This window comes from Oncorhynchus clarkii, chromosome 2 (genome assembly GCF_045791955.1).
Source record: "Oncorhynchus clarkii lewisi isolate Uvic-CL-2024 chromosome 2, UVic_Ocla_1.0, whole genome shotgun sequence".
Classification (NCBI taxonomy): Eukaryota; Metazoa; Chordata; class Actinopteri; order Salmoniformes; family Salmonidae; genus Oncorhynchus; species Oncorhynchus clarkii.
In genome coordinates, this window is record NC_092148.1 from 32192083 (window position 1) to 32212668 (window position 20586).

Sequence of the window (20586 nt, forward strand, 5' to 3'; positions counted from 1 at the left end):
CCAATACTTTAGCTATTAGTTACGCCAAGAGATCAGAACCCCTTGACGAGGTTGCTATTATTGGGTTAAGTTCGCCCCCTTTCTTCAGAGTGCGCGTCCTTGCGCTTTACTCCCGTAAATTGATCACACCGGCATCCTTGGGATGTGCTCTCGATGGCCACAACTGGGGGGCATCCCACTTCTGACACCAGTGTAGCAAATTAAGATTGTAGTCCAGACCGGGGTTTAAACCAACTGTCAACCCAACACCTGCCCTCTTGAGGAAGTGGCTAGGTATTGGGTTAAGGTCGTCACTGTATGATAGATACAACAATACAATAGGCCTACTTTCATTTTGTACATTTACTGATGCTGAAAAATTGAGTGTCGGTACAATAATAGTCTGAATCGGCTTCTCTACCGGTCTTCCCCGCTCATCTTCTGCACTGAGGATCTGAAATGACAGGACAGGTGAAAACAACAAGGTGGGTGCATATTGTCTACAGTGGGATTTATTCACATGTACAAAAAGGGAAAGGGAGGATAAAAATTATCTACTTGTTTAGTCAGCAGCAGTTTTCAGTTTTCCATGTCAATGTTTATTTAACTGCGTCACTCTTTACATGAACCGATCTTGATCAGTTTACCTTCCCCAAATTCTAGGCCCATTTTGTAATATTTACAGCCATTTCTGATCATTTAATTAATAATGTTGTAACGTTTCTGAGGGCAGAGCGAGGTTCCGAGTCGAAGCACGAACAGGCTTCCAAAGGTTACGGTTTGGGGAGCGTTAATCGGTTTTTAGAAAGGTCAGGATGGTTACCTACCTCAACTGAACGGGAAGCAAGTCCTTGTGCTTCGCCATCTTTCAGGGCCCAAGCACGCCCGTCCGTGCTTTCGATGGCCCTTACAGGTCATCCCTATCCCACTTCTGACACAGCTGTGGTGTTAATCTATAATTATAATGGCTACTAATTCTTGAAGAATATCAATTATAAATGCCTCAAACTACAGCTTCAAATTCAAGTTAAAACTGCCATGTTGTTGAAAACAAACCTGCTGGTGCATGCACTTACCTCGGCAAACACGTAATTCCCAACTAATGCCACACGGGGGGGATTTTACACCACTGTTGAGAAGCACTGACAACAGAATGTAATATGATATTAGGCAGTGGGTGGAGGAAAAGCTCGTCTACTGTATTGATGGAGGTGTGTAGATACAACCTAATGTATTTTTGCCCACAAAAAATTTGATTATTTTCGTAACAATTTAAGATCAACATGCACTATACTACAACACCAGTAGGCTGCATATTATTTTACTTAAGTGAGAGAGGTTGAAGTAGATTGAACAGATGTTGCGAAATTTGGGGGCAAAGGAGATTGAAAGTCGATGTGGTGAGAAAGGCGAAGAATGAGCATTAAAGAAAGAGGAGGGGAAGGGGTGGAGAGCGCTAAATCGACAAGGGCAGATAAAGGAGATAGTGAAACGCTCGCGAAGGTACATATCTACGGAATCACCAGAGCCACTTCCGCCCACACGAAAGATGGCGGCTCCCTTGATGGAGAAATTGTCGGAATCTTTAGGTTCTCCAGAACCTGCGGTTCGCCTGATTCTGTCCGTTTTAGTCGGTGAGTTCAATTCAGTCATCTCTGACATCTTTCAGTAGACTCTCTGACATAACCATGTGCCAATGTAATATTGATTTACACCTTTAAAACAGTGCAGCAACACTCACTGCTAAACCAGGTAACGTTGATGTCTCTTGCTCAGCTGCAGTGACTAGCCAGACTAACGTTAGCTAGCCAGCGAGTAGACCCGCTGGCAGGCCGAACGATAATACAATAGCTAAATGCACTTAGCTAGCCTTGTTTTGACAAGCTGACCAGACGGGCTGCAAGGTTGCGCCGGCACAAGACTAAGCAGAGCGCATTCTCTGCTCTGCTGATTGCCAGAAAACACATTATTTCATATTTTAGCTAACGATTATGGTAGAAGAGGTCACTCACTACAAGCGGTTGTAACATACAGTACGGACAGGTTTACTTTACATGGTCGCTGTATACCAGGTAGCTGGGTGTCTTTGTCATCTCTGAACATTATTTTCTTTTGAAGTCACATTTGCTGGGATTGACTAACAAATAGTGCAGTATTTCAGTATCATTGTCTTAAATTAATTGCTGTTGCTTTTCAGCTTCTGATACCCTGATATTGTTTATTCTTGCTGTAGCCTATAATTGTAGATCTCTTGCCTTTGGCTCATGTTGTATCACAGTAGGCCCCATGTTTACAATCTTGTAAATGTTTAGAATTTATATAAACTACTATACTACCTTTACCAGTCATTGTGAGAGACTGAAGGTATCAGATTGCAGATCTATACTATCAGATCTATACTTTATGGCAGTAAATTAAATGTGATTACCAGCTGTTAATTCTACTGCCAATGTCTACCATTGTCAGTTACTCTCACACAAACACACACACTAGAAAACTGTGAGTGTGGGGGTGTGTGCAGAGTGGTTCAATTGGCAGTGGGTTTTTTTCTATTTTTTTCTATAATGCACTAACCTAAACAATATGCACCAAAAGCACCTATGACTGCAAAACTACAGGCTCTTAGTTAGCAAACTGCTGTCATTGGCAGTTGTTAACCCCATTTCTTCACAACCAAATAGCATGTGATTTCTGTGTAATGCTCAGATAATGACATTCCAGTGGTGTGACTTTTCATATTCAAACATGAAAAGTCACTCTGCTTTAGGCATACAAATTGAGCTGAAGCTCTCAATTAATTTGAAGTGTCCAGGGATCCAAAACATAAATGATTGGTCAGTGTTTCCAGATTGCCACCACAGCTTTAAAAAAATTAATAACAAAGGTCACAGATGGACATTTAACATTTTTGTAGAATGACTGCGAGAAGGTCAGTTCTGGTGACTTTTTAAAGACATTCCACTACAATATAAATGGAATAAAATGATGCTAACACCATCTAAAATATAATTTGCCCCTCCAGCCCAAAACATATTGGTCCATATCATGATCTGGTAGGTGCGCTATTTAGCTAAAAGCATTAGACTATCACCTTGCTGTAGCCCAACTGATGCATCATGGTGGCTAATAAATGGGCTGAAGAATGGGGTTTACATCTGCATTTACCCCATTGGGCTAAGAATTAGCTACATTGCAAACTCTAAAAATGATCTTGTTGCTAGTTAGCATCATATTGATGACTTGAATGTCCCAAAAATACACTGTACACTGTTACCGTAAATTCAAAATAATGTTATGTTTAGCAGTATTCCATTACAGTACATTTTACAGCAATGTATTGTTAAACCTGTTTATTTAGAATTTACAGTAATTTACAGGTACAGTTGAAGTTGGAAGTTTACATACACTTAGGTTTGAGTCATTAAAACCCGTTTTTCAAACGCTTTTTCTTGTTAACAAACTATAGTTTTGGCAAGTCGGTTAGGAGATCTTTGTGCATGACAAGTCCTTTTTCCAACAATTGTTTACAGACTGATTATTTCACTTAATCACAATTCCAATGGGTTAGAAGTCTACATACACTAAGTTGACTGTGCCTTTAAACCAGCTTGGAAAATTCCAGAATATGATGTCATAGCTTTAGAAGCTACGTGTTTGCTGAGGTAAGACATCATTTGAGTCAATTGTATGTGTACCTGTGGATGTATTTCAAGGCCTACCTTCAAACTCAGTGCCTGGTTCATCCTTGGGAGCAATTTCCAAACGCCTAAAAAGGTACCACGTTCATCTGTACAAACAATAGTACGCAAGTATAAAAACCATGGGACCACGCAGCCGTCATACCGCTCAGGAAGGAGACGAGTTCTGTCTCCTAGAGATGAACGTAATTTGGTGCGAAAAGTGCAAATCAATCCCAGAACAACAGCAAAGGACCCTGTGAAGATGCTGGAGGAAACAGGTACAAAAGTATCTATATCCACAGTAAAACGAGTCCTATATCGACACAACCTGAAAGGCCGCTCAGCAAGGAAGAAGCCACTGATCCAAAAGTCACCATTAAAAAAAGCCAGACTACGGTTTGCAACTGCACATGGGGACATTGTACTTTTTGGAGAAATGTCCTCTGGTCTGATGAAACAAAGATAGGACTGTTTGGCCATAATGACCATCGTTATGTTTGGAGGAAAAAGGGGGAAGCTTGCAAGCCAAAGAACACCATCCCAACCGTGAAGCACGAGGGTGCTTTGCTGCAGGAGGGACTGGTGCACTTCACAAAATAGATGGCATCAATGAGGGAGGAAAAGTATGTGGCTATATTGTGGCAACACCTTTAGACATTAAAGCTTGGTTGCAAATGGGTCTTCCAGATGGACAATGACCCCAAGCATACTTCCAAAGTTGTGGCAAAATGGCTTAAGGACAACAAAGTCAAGGTATTGGAGTGGCCATCGCAAAGCCATGACCTCAATCCTATAGACAATTTGTGGGCAGAACTGAAAAGGCGTGTGCGAGCAAGGAGGCCCACAAACCTGACTCTGTTACACCAGCTCTCAGGAGGAATGGGCCAAAATTCACCCAACTTATTGTGGGAGGCCTGTGGAAGGCTACCCAAACTGTTTGACCCAAGTAAAATTATTTAAAAGGCAATGCTACACTCAATTAGTATTTGGTATGTTACATTCCCAGTGGGTCAGAAGTTAATGAAAGAAATAAAAGCTGAAATCAATCTCTCTATTCTGACATTTCACCTTCTTAAAATGAAGTGGTGATCCTAACTGACATAAGGGAATTTTTACTAGGATTAAATGTCAGGAATTGTGAAACTGAGTTTAAATGTATTTGGCTAAGGTGAATGTAAACTTCCCACTTCAACTGTAACTGGCTGCCAGTAAGTTACCGTAAAAGCAACAGACTATATATTTTGTTTTAGTTTGTTTTACCTGTTACTCCTGACCCATGTTACATTTGGCCCTTTATCTCCTCTATGCCCTTATCTCCTCTCGTGAACAGCAAGTGCTAAAAGCGCCTAGCTGGCATTCTCCTCTTTTTAAGTGGTTATTAACCCCTTTCAAATGTGTGTTGTGATGGTGCAGTGGCTAGGCAAAAGCATACATGTTTTTCTCCCTGTGGTACACACAATTTGAAAGTATTATTTTCTTGCATAGAATGTGACAAGCCAATTGAAATGGTTCCCATATTCAGCTATGGGGTTGTCTGATTTTGGTGTTTCTTAGGCTACTTGTGTTGTTGGCTGAGGAAAAGTACATGTGGACAGCAGCATCTTCAGAGTGCGTCTCGGCAGAGGCATTTTTCCGTGTTAAACATTTTGTGGGGGTGTGTGGGCAACCATTTTAATTGTTGCGCAGCCTGTGCGAGCAGTCAAAAGTGCGTGCAGAGTCTCGTATGCATTGACTACGTTGGGTGGGGAAACACGGTACAAAACCATTTATATATTTTTTTAAAGTTCATTAGATCTTGTGGTATGAATTGTGTCTAAGGTACAGAACCTCGGCCCCGGCGGGCCCCAGACCAATTGCATCCCTGGGTGTGTGTGCACTGATAAACGTCTCCGTTTTATCTTGAGGTTGTAGCACTGAACTACAAGGTCATCATTTTGCTGTCAGCACTAAGGGCTCTTGTCTAGAATGATTCACTCGTGTTGATTCACATGTTAACTGTCTCCTCCTTTCTCTCTTTCTGTCGTTCCTTCAGGGTACCCCTGTGCCCTGCTGTACCGGCAATTCTTCTTCCACCAGCCACCCACTGTCATTCACTTATACCACGCCATCTCCGGACTGTCTCTGGCAGCTTTCAACTTTGGTGAGACGCAAAGGGACGGAGGGAGGGGACGGAGGGAGGCAAATAGAGGAGGGAGGCAGAGAAAGGAGGTGGGGAAGTGGTTTGGGGGATGGAGAGAGGAAATGAATGAAGGTGGAAGTTGGTAGGTATTTCAGCTCACGCTTATACATTTGTAATACGTTAAAAGGATTAAGAAGTTTGCTATGACCAGGAGCTTGTTTTTGAGCAGTGCTACATGAAATAGCTAAATAGTGTCATCAATAACTTCTAACAATATTGGAACATCAGAACTTCAGGTGAAGGGGAGGTGAGGGAGCAGGTGGGTTGTTGAGAAAACAATCAGATTGTATTTGTCATATGCGCCGAATACAACAGGCATTACAGTGAAATGCTTACTTACAAGCTAAAAAATTAAGAGAAGATTAACAAATAATGAAAGAGCAGCAGTAAATAACAATAGCAGGGATATATACAGGGGGGTACCGGCTCAATGTGGGGTGGGTGGGGGGGGGCACCGGTATCGAGGTAATTATGTACATGTAGGTAGAGTTATTAAAGTGGCAATGCATAGATAATAGAGTAGCAGCAGTGTGGGGAGCAATGCAAATAGTCTTGCCATTTGATTAGCTGTTCAGGAGTCTTATGTAAGTTTAGCCAAGTGGCTGGGGAATGAGTAGTGGGGAATGGGTAATGATTTCCTTATGGTGGTGATGTTGGCAGGGAAACTGTTGCGGAGTTGGGATGTGGACCTATTTTCTTGGTGTTAACTCCAGAGAGGGGGAGGATATTGACAGGGTAAAGTGGCTCATTTCTGAAAACAGTGTATGCCTCACCATTTACTTTGCGGCAGTGGGAGTAGGATTGGAAAAATCTGGAAACTTTCAATAAATTCCCTGGTCTTCCAGAAATCCTGGTTCCTTCCTGATTCTGGCTACTCTCCAACTGGGATTTCTGGGAAAACCAGGGAATTTATTAAAATATTTTTGCGACCCTATGTAGAAGCATCCCCCCTCACCAGCTCTGATTCCCCCCCACCCCAAAGAAATGTGGTCTCTATTTGTTTCAAATGAAATATGTTGGTGTTTTGTAGCTTTGATTATTGCTTCAGGGCCTTCCATGCCATACTAAGAAAAAACCCTAGTGTGTAATGCTGCAAGGGAACAGGGCCTAGAACAGGACAGTATCTTAAGGGTGGGATCTGTATAGCTCAGGGATGTCAAACTCATTTCGACCCGCGAGCCTGATTCAGTCTTCAACGAGGTCCGGAGGGCTGCACACACAATTTGTTATATTTCCTCACCGTCAAAATTACCAAAATACAGTCCTCTATCCATAGTTTTGGGAGTTTTCCATGCTCCCTGACTTTCTAGCTTTCGTTTCACTGATTGTTAGAAAGCTGGACAAAGTGAAGAGACTATAAATGTAGGTCCTTTATAATTTATACACAGTTTTGATTTGGTTGAGCTTTGGGTTGCATATTTTGGGGAATATTCAGAGGTGGAAACTTTCCATGGGAATGAACAGAAATGTATGCAAATTAATATTAATAAAATTTTAAATGTAGATGTTTTTTGCATTGGATATATTTACAATATATGGAGACAAACAAACCTTTTACCTTATCATAAGTAGACATAATTGTAAATGATTAAATCCTTCCAATAGAAATGTAAAAAAAACAATTTAGTTACGAATGTAACTTTAAATGAGTTGGCGCTTCACGTGGGATAATTTCACTGAACAACACAAGGGAATATTGAATGATCCCCAATGATCCATCGCAGCTCCCAAAAACATTTTCAACATACCACTGTAAAATGATAGTCTAGAAACTAAAGCTTTGGTTGTCTTCCTCTCAGGCTTCCATGTCTTCTCCCCGGACCTCCTCAATGTCCACCTCTTGAACATCAGTCTTTGAGGCTTCATCTTCACTGTTACTTTCCAACCTTGTTGAGGATGGCTCATTGTCAGGCTAAAAAAGCCTCACATTTGCCCGGATGGCCAACAATTTATCAACCCTTGTATTGGTAAGCCTGTTGTGTGCTTTGGTGTGTGTGTTCCCAAACAAGGACCAGTTGCGCTCTGAGGCGGCTGATGTTGGTGGGATTTGGAGGATGATGGAGGCAACAGGGGAAAGAGCCTCAGATCCACAAAGTCCCTTCCACCAGGTGGCTGATGAGATATGTTGGCACAGCTGCCATATTGCATCTCCATCCCAAAGCCCTTGCTTGGAAGTGTACAGTCGTGGCTAAAAGTAGAGAATGACACAAATATTAATTTCCACAAAGTTTACTGCTTCAGTGTCTATATATTTTTGTCATATGTTACTATGGAATACTGAATTATAATTACAAGCGTCAAAGGCTTTTATTGACAATTACATGAAGTTGATGCAAAGAGTCAATATTTGCAGTGCTAACCCTTCTTTTTCAAGACCTCTGCAATCTGCCCTGGCATGCTGTCAATTAACTTTTGGGCCACATCTTGAATGATGGCAGCCCATTCTTGCATGATCAATGCTTAGAATTTGTCAGAATTTGTGGGGTTTTGTTTGTCCACCCGTCTCTTGAGGATTGACCACAAGTTCTCAATGGGATTAATGTCTGGGAGTTTCCTGGCCATGGACACAAGACATCGATGTTTTGTTCCCCGAGCCACTTAGTTATCACTTTTGCCTTATGGCAAGGAGCTCCATCATGCTGGAAAAGGCATTGTTCATCACCAAACTGTTCTTGGATGGTTGGGAGAAGTTACTCTCGGAGGCTGTGTTCTTAGGCAAAATTGTGAGTGAGCCCACTCCCTTGGCAGAGAAGCAACCTCACACATGAATGGTCTCAGGATGCTTTACTGTTGGCATGACACAGGACTGATGGTAGAGCTCACCTCATCTTCTCCGGACAAGCTTTTTTCCGGATGCCCCAAACAATCGGAAAAGGGATTCATCAGAGAAAATGACTTTACCCCAGTCCTCAGCAGTCCAATCCCTGTACCTTTTGCAGAATATCAGTCTGTCCCAGATGTTTTTCCTGGAGAGAAGTGGCTTCTTTGCTGCCCTGCTTGACACCAGGCCATCCTCCGAAAGTCTTTGCCTCACTGTGCGTGCAGATGCACTCACACCTGCCTGCTGCCATTCCTGAGCAAGCCCTGTACTGGTGTTGTCCCGATCCTGCAGCTGAATCAACTTTAGGAGACGGTCCTGTGGCCCTGAAGCCTTCACAAAAGTTGAACCGCTCTCCTTGAAGTTCTTGATGATCCAATAAATGGTTGATTTAGGTGCAATCTTACTGGCAGCAATATCCTTGCCTGTGAGCAATGATGACGGCACGTGTTTCCTTGCAGGTAAGCATGGTTGACAGAGGAAGAACAATGATTCCAAGCACCTCCTTTTGAAGCTTCCAGTCTGTTATTTGAACTCAATCAGCATGACGGAGTGATCTCCAGCCTTGTCCTCGTCAACACTCACACCTGTGTTAACGAGAGAATAACTGACATGTCAGCTGTTCCTTTTGTGGCAGGGTTGAAATGCAGTTGAAATGTTTTTTGGGAATTCAGTTCATTTGCATGGCAAAGAGGGACTTTGCAATTCATCTGATCACTCTTCATAACATTCTGGAGTATATGCAAATTGCCATCATACAAACTGAGGCAGCAGACTATATTTGTTATTCTCAAAACTTTTGGCACGGCTGTACATCGCCAGACTGCCAAGAACCTTGCCCTCATCCAGGCCAAGGTGGCGAGACACAGTAGTGATGACACCATAGGCCTTGTTGAACTCTGCACCAGACAGGATGCTCTTGCCAGCATACTTGGGGTCCTACATGTACACCTCGGTATGTATGGGCTTCAGGTAGAAGTCTTCATGCTTTTTTATGTATTTCAGAACTGCAGTTCCCTCTGCTTGGAGCAACAGTGAAGTGGACAGGGCAGTACAGATTTCTTCTCTTAAATCTGCAAGGAGAGTCTGAACATCAGACAGGATGGCATTGTCTCCCTCAGTCTATGCAATGGCTACTACTATAGGTTTCAGGCTGCTTATCACTCTCTCCCAAAATACATCATCCAGGAGGATCCTCTTGATGGGGCTATCCATATCAGCATACTGTGATGGGGCCATTTCTTGGAGAGACTCCTTCCCCTCCAGGAGACTGCCAAACATGATGACAACACCACCCCAATGGGTGTTGCTGGGCAGCTTCAATGTGGTGTTCTTATTCTTCTCACTGCTTGGTGAGGTAGATTGCTGCTACAACTTAATGACTGCCTTCAGCCCTTCTGCAATGTAGAGACCGGTGTGTCTGTGCTCTTGTAGAATACTGGTTGAGGGGTGGCGGTGATGTAGTTAATTATTCCTTGCCCATGAACATTCAACCACCATCAGAGATGATTGTAATACAGTCTGCTTTCTCTATGATTTGCTTGACCTTCACTTGAACTCTGCATCCAGTCAATGAGTAGATAAAGCATGTCTGGTTTGGGGGGGAGGGTGTTTATGCTGGGCAAAGGGGGGTGTTTATGCTGGGCGAAGAACATTCAGAAATCTCTTCCAATACCTGTGAGCATCAGAGGTGAAACAGTTGCATACACAGCTCGAGCAAGATATTCATCAGCACTTCTTTGACTATGTTCCTCCACTGAGTAAAAAAACTACTTTTGATTCCAGGAAGACCATGAGCTGTTGCTATCGATAAGGTGTCTGGTTAATAATTTTCACCTCGAATAGAAGTAGAGTGACTTTTGTCAGGGGTTGCTGAACTTTATGCACTTGGCCAGATGATTCTGGATTTTTTTTTTTTTTTCATCACATTCCCAGTGGGTCAGAAGTGTACATGCTATCAAATACTAATTGAGTGTATTGCCTTTTTCAATTATTTAACTTGGGTCAAATGTTTTGGGTAGTCTTCCACAAGCTTTCCACAATAAGTTGTGTGCATTTTGTCCCATTTCTCCTGACAGAGCTGGTGCAACTGAGTTAGGTTTTGTAGGCCTCCTTTCTCACATGCTTTTTCAGTTCTGCCCACAAATTTTCTATAGGATTGAGGTCAGGGCTTTGTGATGGCCACTCCAATACCTTGACTTTGTTGTCCTTAAGCCATTTTGCCACAATGTTGGAAGTATGCTTGGGGTCATTGTCCATTTGGAAGACCCATTTGCGACCAAGCTTTAACTTCCTGACTGATGTTTTAATGTTGCTTCAATATGTCCACATCATTTTCCTCATGATGCCATCTATTTTGTGAAGTGCACCAGTACCTCCTGCAGCAAAGCCCCCCCACAACATGATGCTGCCACCCCCGTGCTTCACGGTTGGGATGGTGTTTGTACTATTGTTTGTACAGATGAACGTGGTACCTTTTTTTAAGGCGTTTGGAAATTGCTCCCAAGGATGAACCAGACTTGTGGAGGTCTCTTTTAAAAAAAAAAATTGGGGTAATTTTCTCATGATGTCAAGCGAAGAGGCACTGAGTTTGAAGGTAGGCCTTGAAATACATCCACAGGTACACTTCCAATAGGCTAATTGACATAATTTCAGTCAATCAGAAGCTTCTAAAGCCATGACATATTCTGGAATATTCCAAGCTGTATAAAGGCACAGTCAACTTAGTGTATGTAGACTTCTGACCCATTGGAATTGTGATTTAAGTGAAATCTGTCTGTAAACAATTGTTATAAAAACGACTTGTTATGCACAAAGTAGATGTCCTAACCGTCTTGCCAAAACTATAGTTTGTTAACAATAAATTTGTGGAGTGGTTGAAACACTTTGGTTGGAGTCATTAAAACTAGTTTATGTAAACTTCGGACTTCAACTGTATGTCAAAATATATTCACCCCACCCGGTATTGTAATCAAAACTTACCAGAAAGCATGTAGTAGTGTAGACTGTGTAGTAGTGTGGGCTCAATAGCATGTCATTAGTTTGAGAGATCTTGAGAATCAGCTGTACATGTGATGAAGGTGTACTGCACATGTGTTGGAAGAATGCACTGTGCATGTAGAGGGTTGCAATTCCATTGAATTGAGGATAGTTTAACCAAAATATGCCTAGAATTGCCTCATGTGTATCCCACAAAAAAGCTTCACTGTTAATAAGCTAACTTTTTTTTTAAACGAATTTAAGCAAAATGCACAGATTTCCCGGGCTTAACTTCCCATGTAAAATTTCTGGAAAAGTTTCTGACCCTTTGCAACCTTGAGCTAATTCCCCCAGAAATATATGTGTGTGTATTTTGCTCAACTCCCCAGGGGCCATATGTTTGACACGCCTGGATTAGCTCAAGGTCTATTGTTCAATTTGTACGCTATAGCTAGCCTAACCAGTTTCCACCAAGTCATGAGTAATTGTGAAGAAGTAAAGAGTTTGACTGACTGAGCGAGTCTAGAGAGGGATGGATGGCTAAATGATTTGAGGTTTACATGATGGTAGGGGATTAATAACACAACCTTTTTCCCCCTTGTTCTCTGCTGCACTTGGATTTTACAGCAGGTCTGTTGCACTTTCCCTGTCTTTGTGGAATCTATCATTTAAATAAATTAATAAAAAATCCTCTTCACATAACCTGTGACTTGCTCATCTTCAACTTGCAAGAATGCACTCTTTCTTCTTCTGTTTCTCTCTGTGCTAAAATCCATCTCTCTGCCCCTTTCCCTTCCTCTCTCTGTCCCACTATCATTCCACCTTTGTCTCTTTCAGGCACACAGCTCTATCACTCTGCATTATGCGTCCTTGTCCAGTTCCTGATGATGAGGCTTATGGGAAGGACGATAACAACCGTCCTGTCCAGCTTTATTTTTCAAATGGTGAGATTTCTCTCTCAATCTTTCTCGCTCTTTATTTTTTCTCCTTTTCTCTCAATCTCTTCCTGTGTTCTGTTGTGATGCAGGGTCGGGTGGTAGAGGCAGCTTCTCTGTCTCTTTCTTGTTGCCCCTCCCTTGCTACAGTAGTTGAAGAGCTGCACTGTCTGTGTGTGTGTGTGTGATTTCTGCTGTTCATGTTAGGATATCCTCTTCCTCTGTCCTTTTTGTTTTCACTGGAGTACTGAAGCACGGTAGAGCACTGCCACTTTATGACGTAATGCTCTCTCCCTGCCTCCTTTTTAAGTGTGAGACTTGATCAAAACAATTGTCCCTTCTCTCTCTGTAGGCATACCTGCTGTCAGGCTACTACTACACAGCTACAGAAGAATACGATATCAAATGGACCATGCCCCAATGTGTCCTTGCACTCAAACTTATCGGTATGGTCACCTCACCACGAACGTCCTCTCTCCACTGCTCTGTACAACCTCTCTCTTTTGTTTCCCACTTATTTTGTGTAACACCCGTTGCTGAATGATTATTTGTCCCATATCCTTTTCTTTTCGACAACTTGTGTTGTAGTAGTTGTTCATTAGCCTCAGAGATAACATGGCTCATATTTTGTGTAGTGTACTAACAATCCTACCTAAACTCCGTCATGGCTTTACGTCTCTGCAGCTGAGGAACATCTACAGTCAAAGTATTAACTCCAATGATCGTGGCAATCCTAGCAGCTTTCGTAACATAGTGACTGATGCCAATTGCATTCTCTTTGATTTCAGGTTTGTCATTTGATTACTATGACGGTGGCCAGGAACCAGTGAGTTGATTAATCTCTCTCTATTGCCATTTGATTATTGGTCAAATCTGTGTGTTTTTTTTCTTCTCTATTCTATTTGTTATTTTGCTCTCTGTGTACTTGTCTGTTTGTGCTTCAACCTCTTCCAAGTTCTCCTCCGTGTGTATGCGAGTGAGGCAGTTTGAGTGAGACTTTGTCCACACATCAAGTCAGAGATGAGTTGAGGTAGCGTGTGTTTGCATTGAGGAAGTTGTCTATTTACAAACAGGCAAATGTCTAGTGGTCATCATTCATTACACTACTCTGTTACTCTGTTACAGTTGCTGCTCACCTGTTCTGTTTGTTTATGTAGGGGGCCTCCTAAATGGCACAACTTCCGACCACCGCCTATAGGGCTCTGGACGAAAGTAGAGCACTATGTAGGGAATAGCGTGCGATTTGGGACGCCCCCGTAGTCTGGTTACTGTACTGTGTGTCTTGTTTTGCCTCGTCAAAAAGCCCCACAAAAGGCAGGCATGAGGTCCTGTTGTATGTCTACAAATATCATCACCCTCGTCTCTGTCATTTGTTGCACAATGTTTCTGTATTTTTATTTACCATTCTGAGTCCGAATACCTTGGGGGGTTGTTGTTGTTGACTGTTGTTGGACTATTGTCTTTTGTAGTGTTTTGGAAACATGCCACGGGTTTGCACTTGTAAACCCAGCAGTTTTATGCCCCCTAGTTAAATGCCTGTTAAGTAGTCCTATTTGGTTCAATTGAGTTTGCGGTCCAACTGTTAGCAGCTTTCAATAACAACCCTGGGTAACTGGATATGCAGGGAGCTTATTCTTTCTCAGCCAGTGACTTTGTGCACTGTTAAAAATGCTTCTCTATTTCCTGACCTTTCACATTCCTTCTACCCGTTTCCCCTCTTTGCTTTCCCTTTCTCTGTTCTCCCTTTTTTGTCTTTTACCCAACCTTTCCCCTTTTACTCTAAATCCTCCTAACCCTCCCCTTTCTCCCTCTCCCTGGCTCCCAACCACTATTTTCACTCTTCTCCCTCTCGCTCCACCCCACCAGTCCAAGTTGAATGAGGAGCAGAAGAGGTCAGCCCTGGCCAATGTTCCCTCTCTGCTGGAGGTTATCGGCTTCTCCTACTTCTACGGAGGCTTTCTGGTGGGACCCCAGTTCACACTGCGCAGCTACCAGAGGCTAGTCAAAGGGGAGCTCACCGACTGCCCCGGACAGCCACCTAACAGGTAGAGGAACGGAGGCAGGAATGGATGGGGGGGGGGGGATGGATACATGGGTTTATTTAACAATCTTTTTATTTTTCTCAGTGTTATACCTGCTATGAAGCGGTTCTCCCTCGGCCTCCTCTGCCTGGTGATCTACGCAATATTTAGTCCGCACTACCCAGATAGCTATTACCTAACAGATGAGTACGACGTAAGAAAGCCTTGCTTTTGCACCAGCATTCCTGACGCTTTTACGATCACTTGATTTGAAGCCAAAGCCACATTTCCATCCATTGTTCTGTTTGACAAATGTCACCGTCCTTAGTCAAATGCGTGTCTCTCCAGGCGCAGCCGTTCTGGTACCGCTGTGTCTTCATCCTCCTTTGGGCCAAAGTCATCCTGTACAAATATGTGAGCTGCTGGGTCATAGCGGTGAGTAGCAGCACTTGGTATGTAAAACGTCTCATTTGGAAGCGGGTGCAGCCTGGAAATTAAACCTTTACAGACACACCTGTCTCCACATACCTGTCATTGTCACACAGAATAGTTCCACTGGGGCATACCTACGTCAGATCAGGTGAGAAGAAACTGGTCTGGGAGCCCGGGATATATCAGTGGTTCCCTATATTTAGGTTTTTCAGGAAGATGTCATTTAAGTGTTTGTAAAAGGAATATATATATATATATTTTTTTTTGTGACTCAGGAGGGTGTCTGTATACTCTCTGGGCTCGGCTATAATGGCCTGGGTCAGAATGGCGAACACCAATGGGACGCCTGTGCAAATATGAAGGTGTGGACGTTTGAGACCACACCCCTTTTCACAGGCACCATCGCCTCCTTCAACATAAACACCAACGCCTGGGTGGCCAGGTTAGTGCCTGACTAAAACTCAACTATTTATGGCCAGGTTAGTTCTTTCTGGGATCCTTACTGTAACCATTTTAAATTCCACCTTAATTGGGTAAGGACGTCCCAGGGATCTTGGGTAGCAAGGACCTTAGTGCCTGATTAAAACTATGCATGGCTAGGTTAGTGCCTGACTGAAACTAAAGTTGCTAAAGGTCCCTTTCAAAATAGATTGTATCTTACAGTGACTAAGCTATATAAAGGTTTAATTAAAAAAATTATACTGGTATATCTAACAATATTTTGGTGGTTTGTAACATTCCTCCAGGCACGTGTTTAAACGGTTGAAGTTCCTGGGCAATAAGCTCCTGTCTCAGGTGACCGCGCTCGCGTTCCTGGCCATCTGGCATGGCACGCACTCTGGATACCTCCTCTGCTTCTCCATGGAGTTCATCATTGTAAATGTGGAGAGACAGGTATGAGTAAATATTGGAATGATTAGAATTCTAATAAAGCACTACTTGAATACTGAACTACCTGCTTTACTCCTATGGGTACACTCAATATGTCCACCTATCACAGAACAGTGACTTGATTAGGAATGGCTGTTCTAGTAATTATATTTATATGAAAACAAGCACCAGAGACTGAGAGAGAATCCTGAGGAGCCAGGAAAATGCCGCCTCACTTATTTTGGATGCTTTCAAAGTTGTGCACGGCAATGTCTTGACCACGGTGGGAATGTACCGTATTTATTTAACCTTTTTTTTAAAAAATTATCAGGTAAGGTTAAGAAACGTATTTTGCGAGGGCGACCTGACCCTCAGTAGTCAACATAGTTGCGTCAAACATTGGGAGCATGTAAACCGTGTGCATGGCATTTCATCTTTCTCTTTGTGTTGTTTTCCAAACTCTGGACCTGTGAATTTTAAGCCTCGAGGAGAACCTGTCGGTGCTAATCTATTTTCAAGCGGGTCTACAACAAAGGGTCAAGATCTCCATTTAAGCTATTGGATGATTCTCAAACTCTCTGCCCTGTATGCGTTATTAGATTACTGTGTGTGCGTCCGTGTCCATAACTGTATCTTTATGCTGTTTGCGGATCCCTATTTGTCTCAGGCCCAAGCGCTGGTGAGGGACAGTCCCCTGCTGACCCGCCTGGCCAACAGTCCTCTCTACCCCTTCATCTACCTGGTCCAGCAGTTCATTCACTGGCTCTTCATGGGCTATCCTTTGGTGCCCTTCTGCCTCTTCACCTACGACAAGTGGCTCAGGGTAATAAACAGCTTAGAACGCGTAATGAGCCTTCGAAATGTTGTCATAAGCACATTGCAACACATAAGTGTTCAGACTCTTTATTTACTTTATTTGAAGTGGCTAAAGGTAGCTGGCAATTTGTAATGCCACAAACATGTTAGAACTCAGATCATAGATTATTGTGTGCTAAATGCAGTTGTCTGGCATATGTTTAAACTCTTGACTTGGATTGGGGAAATGGACGTCTGGATGAGGATTTAATGTGCTTGGTTTGTCTTTCTGTTTTGCAGGTGTATTCATCCATTTATTTCTGTGGCCACATATTCTTCTTCACATTGTATCTAGGCATCCCATATCTCCGCAAGGTTCTGGTACCTAGAAAAGAACGGAGCGAGAAAAAGGAGGACTAGAACTGTTAGGTAATGCAAGCTTCTGTATACTTCTCCCAGACAGTAAGGCTGTGGCGATTTATGGAATTTTGGATAATGATTAAAGGGATAGTACAAAATTACATTGGTTTCCTTACCCTGTAAGCTGTCTATGGACAAGGTATGACATAAATCCATGCTTTGGTTTTGTTTACCTGGCCTCTGTTTCAAATGTTAACGTTTTAGCATTTGTGGCACACATTCAATGGTAGCTGTATTAGCATTTTTTGCACTTAATGTCCATATCAACATAACATATAAAAATGTTTTAAGCTACTTATAGATGAAAAGCATTTGAAACCGTGGCCAGGTAAACAAAACGAAAGCATTGGTTGCTTTCATACCTTGTCCAAAGACTGCTTACAGGATAAGGAAACCAAATGCCATTTTGTAACTTGGGTGAACTAGCCCTAAAACTGACAATTATATTTTTTATCTGAGAGAAAAAAACTGAGCTTGTCATGTTTCATAATGCGACATATCTAATGTAGGTGTCACCAAAGCTGTGTTGTATACATCTCAGAAATGTATGATTTTGACTACTTGGAACTTTAGGAAATGAAGCGTCCCCTCCCAACAGTGCTGTACTGCCCGTACAATGATTTCTGCCCTCGTTGAGACATTACCAACTTTACCCTCTTCATGTAAAAATGAAAAAATGCTATTGGGTAAACGATCCACTTAAAATTTAAGAAAAATAAATGTATTAAAACTATTATTATTCATAATTCTCGGTTATTCATTACGGTCTCCATATTGGCAAAAGGTAGTTTCCAGATAATTAATTCAACTTAAAGGCATAGTTCACCCCAAAATTGACTTTTGACAGATGTTTTCATACCTTATAAATGGTATGAATTCAAAATATGCAGATCTAAAATGAATGGGAAAGATTCTGATCCAAAGCAAATGTTGCCAATTTTTCCAATTTGTTAGAGATTTAGGCTTACAAAGTTCTCCTAATGCATATAGCGGGATCTTCACAACATCTTTATGAATAGACAGAAACAGAGGTAGAAATGTCGTTGTAGCTTATGTTACTTGTGGATGGATATATGATAATATTTAGGATGACGGATCGGATTTCTATAGGTCTTTTCCACCACAATGCTCAAAGCGCTTTTTGTAAGGGGGGAAAGTCACCTCAATTAATCTCTCACCTCTCTTCTCTCTCTCAGGTCTCTGGCTGAATCTCCACCCAGGATGTGACTGAAGGGAACTGTGACTTTTAACTAGGAGCAGATCAGAAAATATTTTAAAGCCTTTAATATTATTTCTGTGTACATGTTTTTTTTCTATTTATTTTAGTGTTTTGGACAGGACGCACGTTTTTTGGGATCAGGGAGATGAGGGTACAGGAAATAACCTTTGTTCCACAATTGTGAGCCAATCACGGGGTGTTTTCTTGATTTTAGAGAACTTGAGAGACTGACGTCTTGTATACACAGAATATTGCACTCGCCACTCACGGGCTCTGGGTCCGTAGACTGCTCTGTTTTTATGATCTCTCTTCCTGTTTCAACCCTCCCCTCAAGTCCATATAGACGGCGTATACAAAACATCCTAATATTGAGTTGCACCCCCCCCCCCCCCCCCCCAGCCTCAATTCGTCGGGCATGGACTACAAGGTGTTGAAAGCGTTCCACAGGGATGCTGGCCCATGTTGACTCCAGGGCTTCCCACAGTTGTGTCAAGTTGACTGGATGTCCTTTGGGTGGTGGACCATTCTTGATACACACGCGAAACTGTTGCGTGTGGAAAAACCCAGCAGCGTTGCAGTTCTTCACACAAGCCGGTGCGCCTGGCACCTACTACCATACCCCGTTCAAAGGCACTTTAATATTTTGTCTTGCCCATTCAATGTCTGAATGGCACACATACACAATCCATGTCTCAAGGCTTAAAAATCGTTCTTTGTTCTGTCTCCTCCCCTTTATCTACACTGATTTTGAAGGGAATTTAACAAGTGACATAAATAAGGGATCTGAGCTTCACCTGATTCCCCTTGCCAGTCTGTCATGGAAAGAGCAGGTATTCTTAATGTATTCTCTACGCGGTGTAGAAAACCTGCACAGACATGGCTATGGTTCAGGCACAACAGAAATGTATTTGGCACTTTCAGATTTTATTTTAACATGCATTTTGTTGAGAGAACAAAAAAACAAGGATTGCTGCTCTGACTGGAATTATATATTTTTGAGGAGTGTTTTCATTGATCCGTTGGCCAACACTCACAAGAAGCACTGTAAAACACTGTACACACTTAACATGTGACTCAAGAATGGCCTTGTATTATCAACGAATGTTTTTACGTTTATTCTGGTTTCAATTCAGATTTTGTTTCCGATATTTCGTGATGAGACTGGATTTTATAGCTATTTTAAGAGGGTTTTATGATAGACCATTTTGTAGCTTTGGATAAGATTCCATGAAGGGATTTCAATGCTTTCCTCTTCCCCATCTCCTTCTCATTACTTTTTCCTCCTCCCCCATCCCCCTCTCCTCGTGGCTTTGTCTGCCATTCACCATCCTCCTATCACTCCATTGCCACCACACACCCTTCCTGGCTGTCTCTGAACAAACTGGAAAACAAACTTGCAACTTAAACAACAGGTAACCAAAACCACCACTTTTACATTGAGTGACATCACCATACCAATGTCAACAGCATCACCCGTGGTGTCCAGTGAGATCTAGCACCGTCCTCTATCTTTCTTAAGACTTGGTAAAAAAAAATCTCCCTAACCACTGGCGCAAGGTCAGATCTAGAATGTTTGACCTGTCAGATACTCTGTTCCTACATCTGTGTTAAGAGGCAACTTCTACCACGATCCTTTTCCAATGCAGAGACACATTGGGAGAGCAGTGACTCACTGTAGCAACAACCCAGATTTTAATAATATTTATACTTGTGGTAATAATTAATTGATGTGAATTAATTGTTATTCCAGAGACTACTTTTTTGCCTTATTGCTACCAAATGTACAAAGGAAAAGAGAAATGGGAAAAAAAATAATTTTAAATAAACCTTTTGTAATGTTCATTAAAATGCTGGATTTTAAAAACCAAAGAGGTCTGTGTGTGTCAGTGGTGTGTATAAAGTATTTTTACTTAAGTAGTTTTTGGGGGTGTACGTACTTTACTATTTATATTTGACTACTTTTACTTCACTACATTTCTAAAGAAAATAATGTACTTTTTACTCCATACATTTTCCCTGACACCCAAAAGTACTCATTACATGTTGAGTGCTTAGCAGGACAGGAAACCGGTCCAATTTACACACTTATCAAGAGTACACACATGGTCATCCCTATTGCCTCTGATCTGGCAGACTCACTAAACACACTAAATTGTCTGAGTGTTAGTGTGTACCCCAAGAAAATGGTGTCTGGTTTGCTTTATATTAGGGAATTAAAAATTATTTGTACTTTTGATACTTAAGTATATTTTAGCAGTG

At 42.1% G+C, this 20586-nt stretch overlaps 1 protein-coding gene across 2 annotated transcripts; it reads left to right on the forward strand.

Moving 5' to 3' along the window:
* The first annotated feature begins 1175 nt into the window (after positions 1-1175).
* On the forward strand, positions 1176-20196 carry LOC139366694 (lysophospholipid acyltransferase 5-like). Of its 2 annotated transcripts, XM_071104380.1 has the most exons (13): positions 1176-1613; positions 5692-5799; positions 12473-12579; positions 12923-13016; positions 13359-13396; positions 14437-14615; positions 14697-14805; positions 14940-15026; positions 15299-15465; positions 15770-15917; positions 16561-16716; positions 16989-17117; positions 18305-20196. In XM_071104380.1, the coding sequence occupies exons 1-12, from the start codon at positions 1529-1531 to the stop codon at positions 17106-17108; spliced, it is 1398 nt and encodes a 465-aa protein (XP_070960481.1). In that variant the 5' UTR covers positions 1176-1528; the 3' UTR covers positions 17109-17117; positions 18305-20196. The 2 variants fall into 2 exon arrangements, with proteins under 2 accessions (XP_070960481.1, XP_070960490.1); XM_071104389.1 differs by lacking the exons at positions 1176-1613; positions 5692-5799 and adding an exon at positions 7637-7805.
* Positions 20197-20586: the final 390 nt, after the last annotated feature.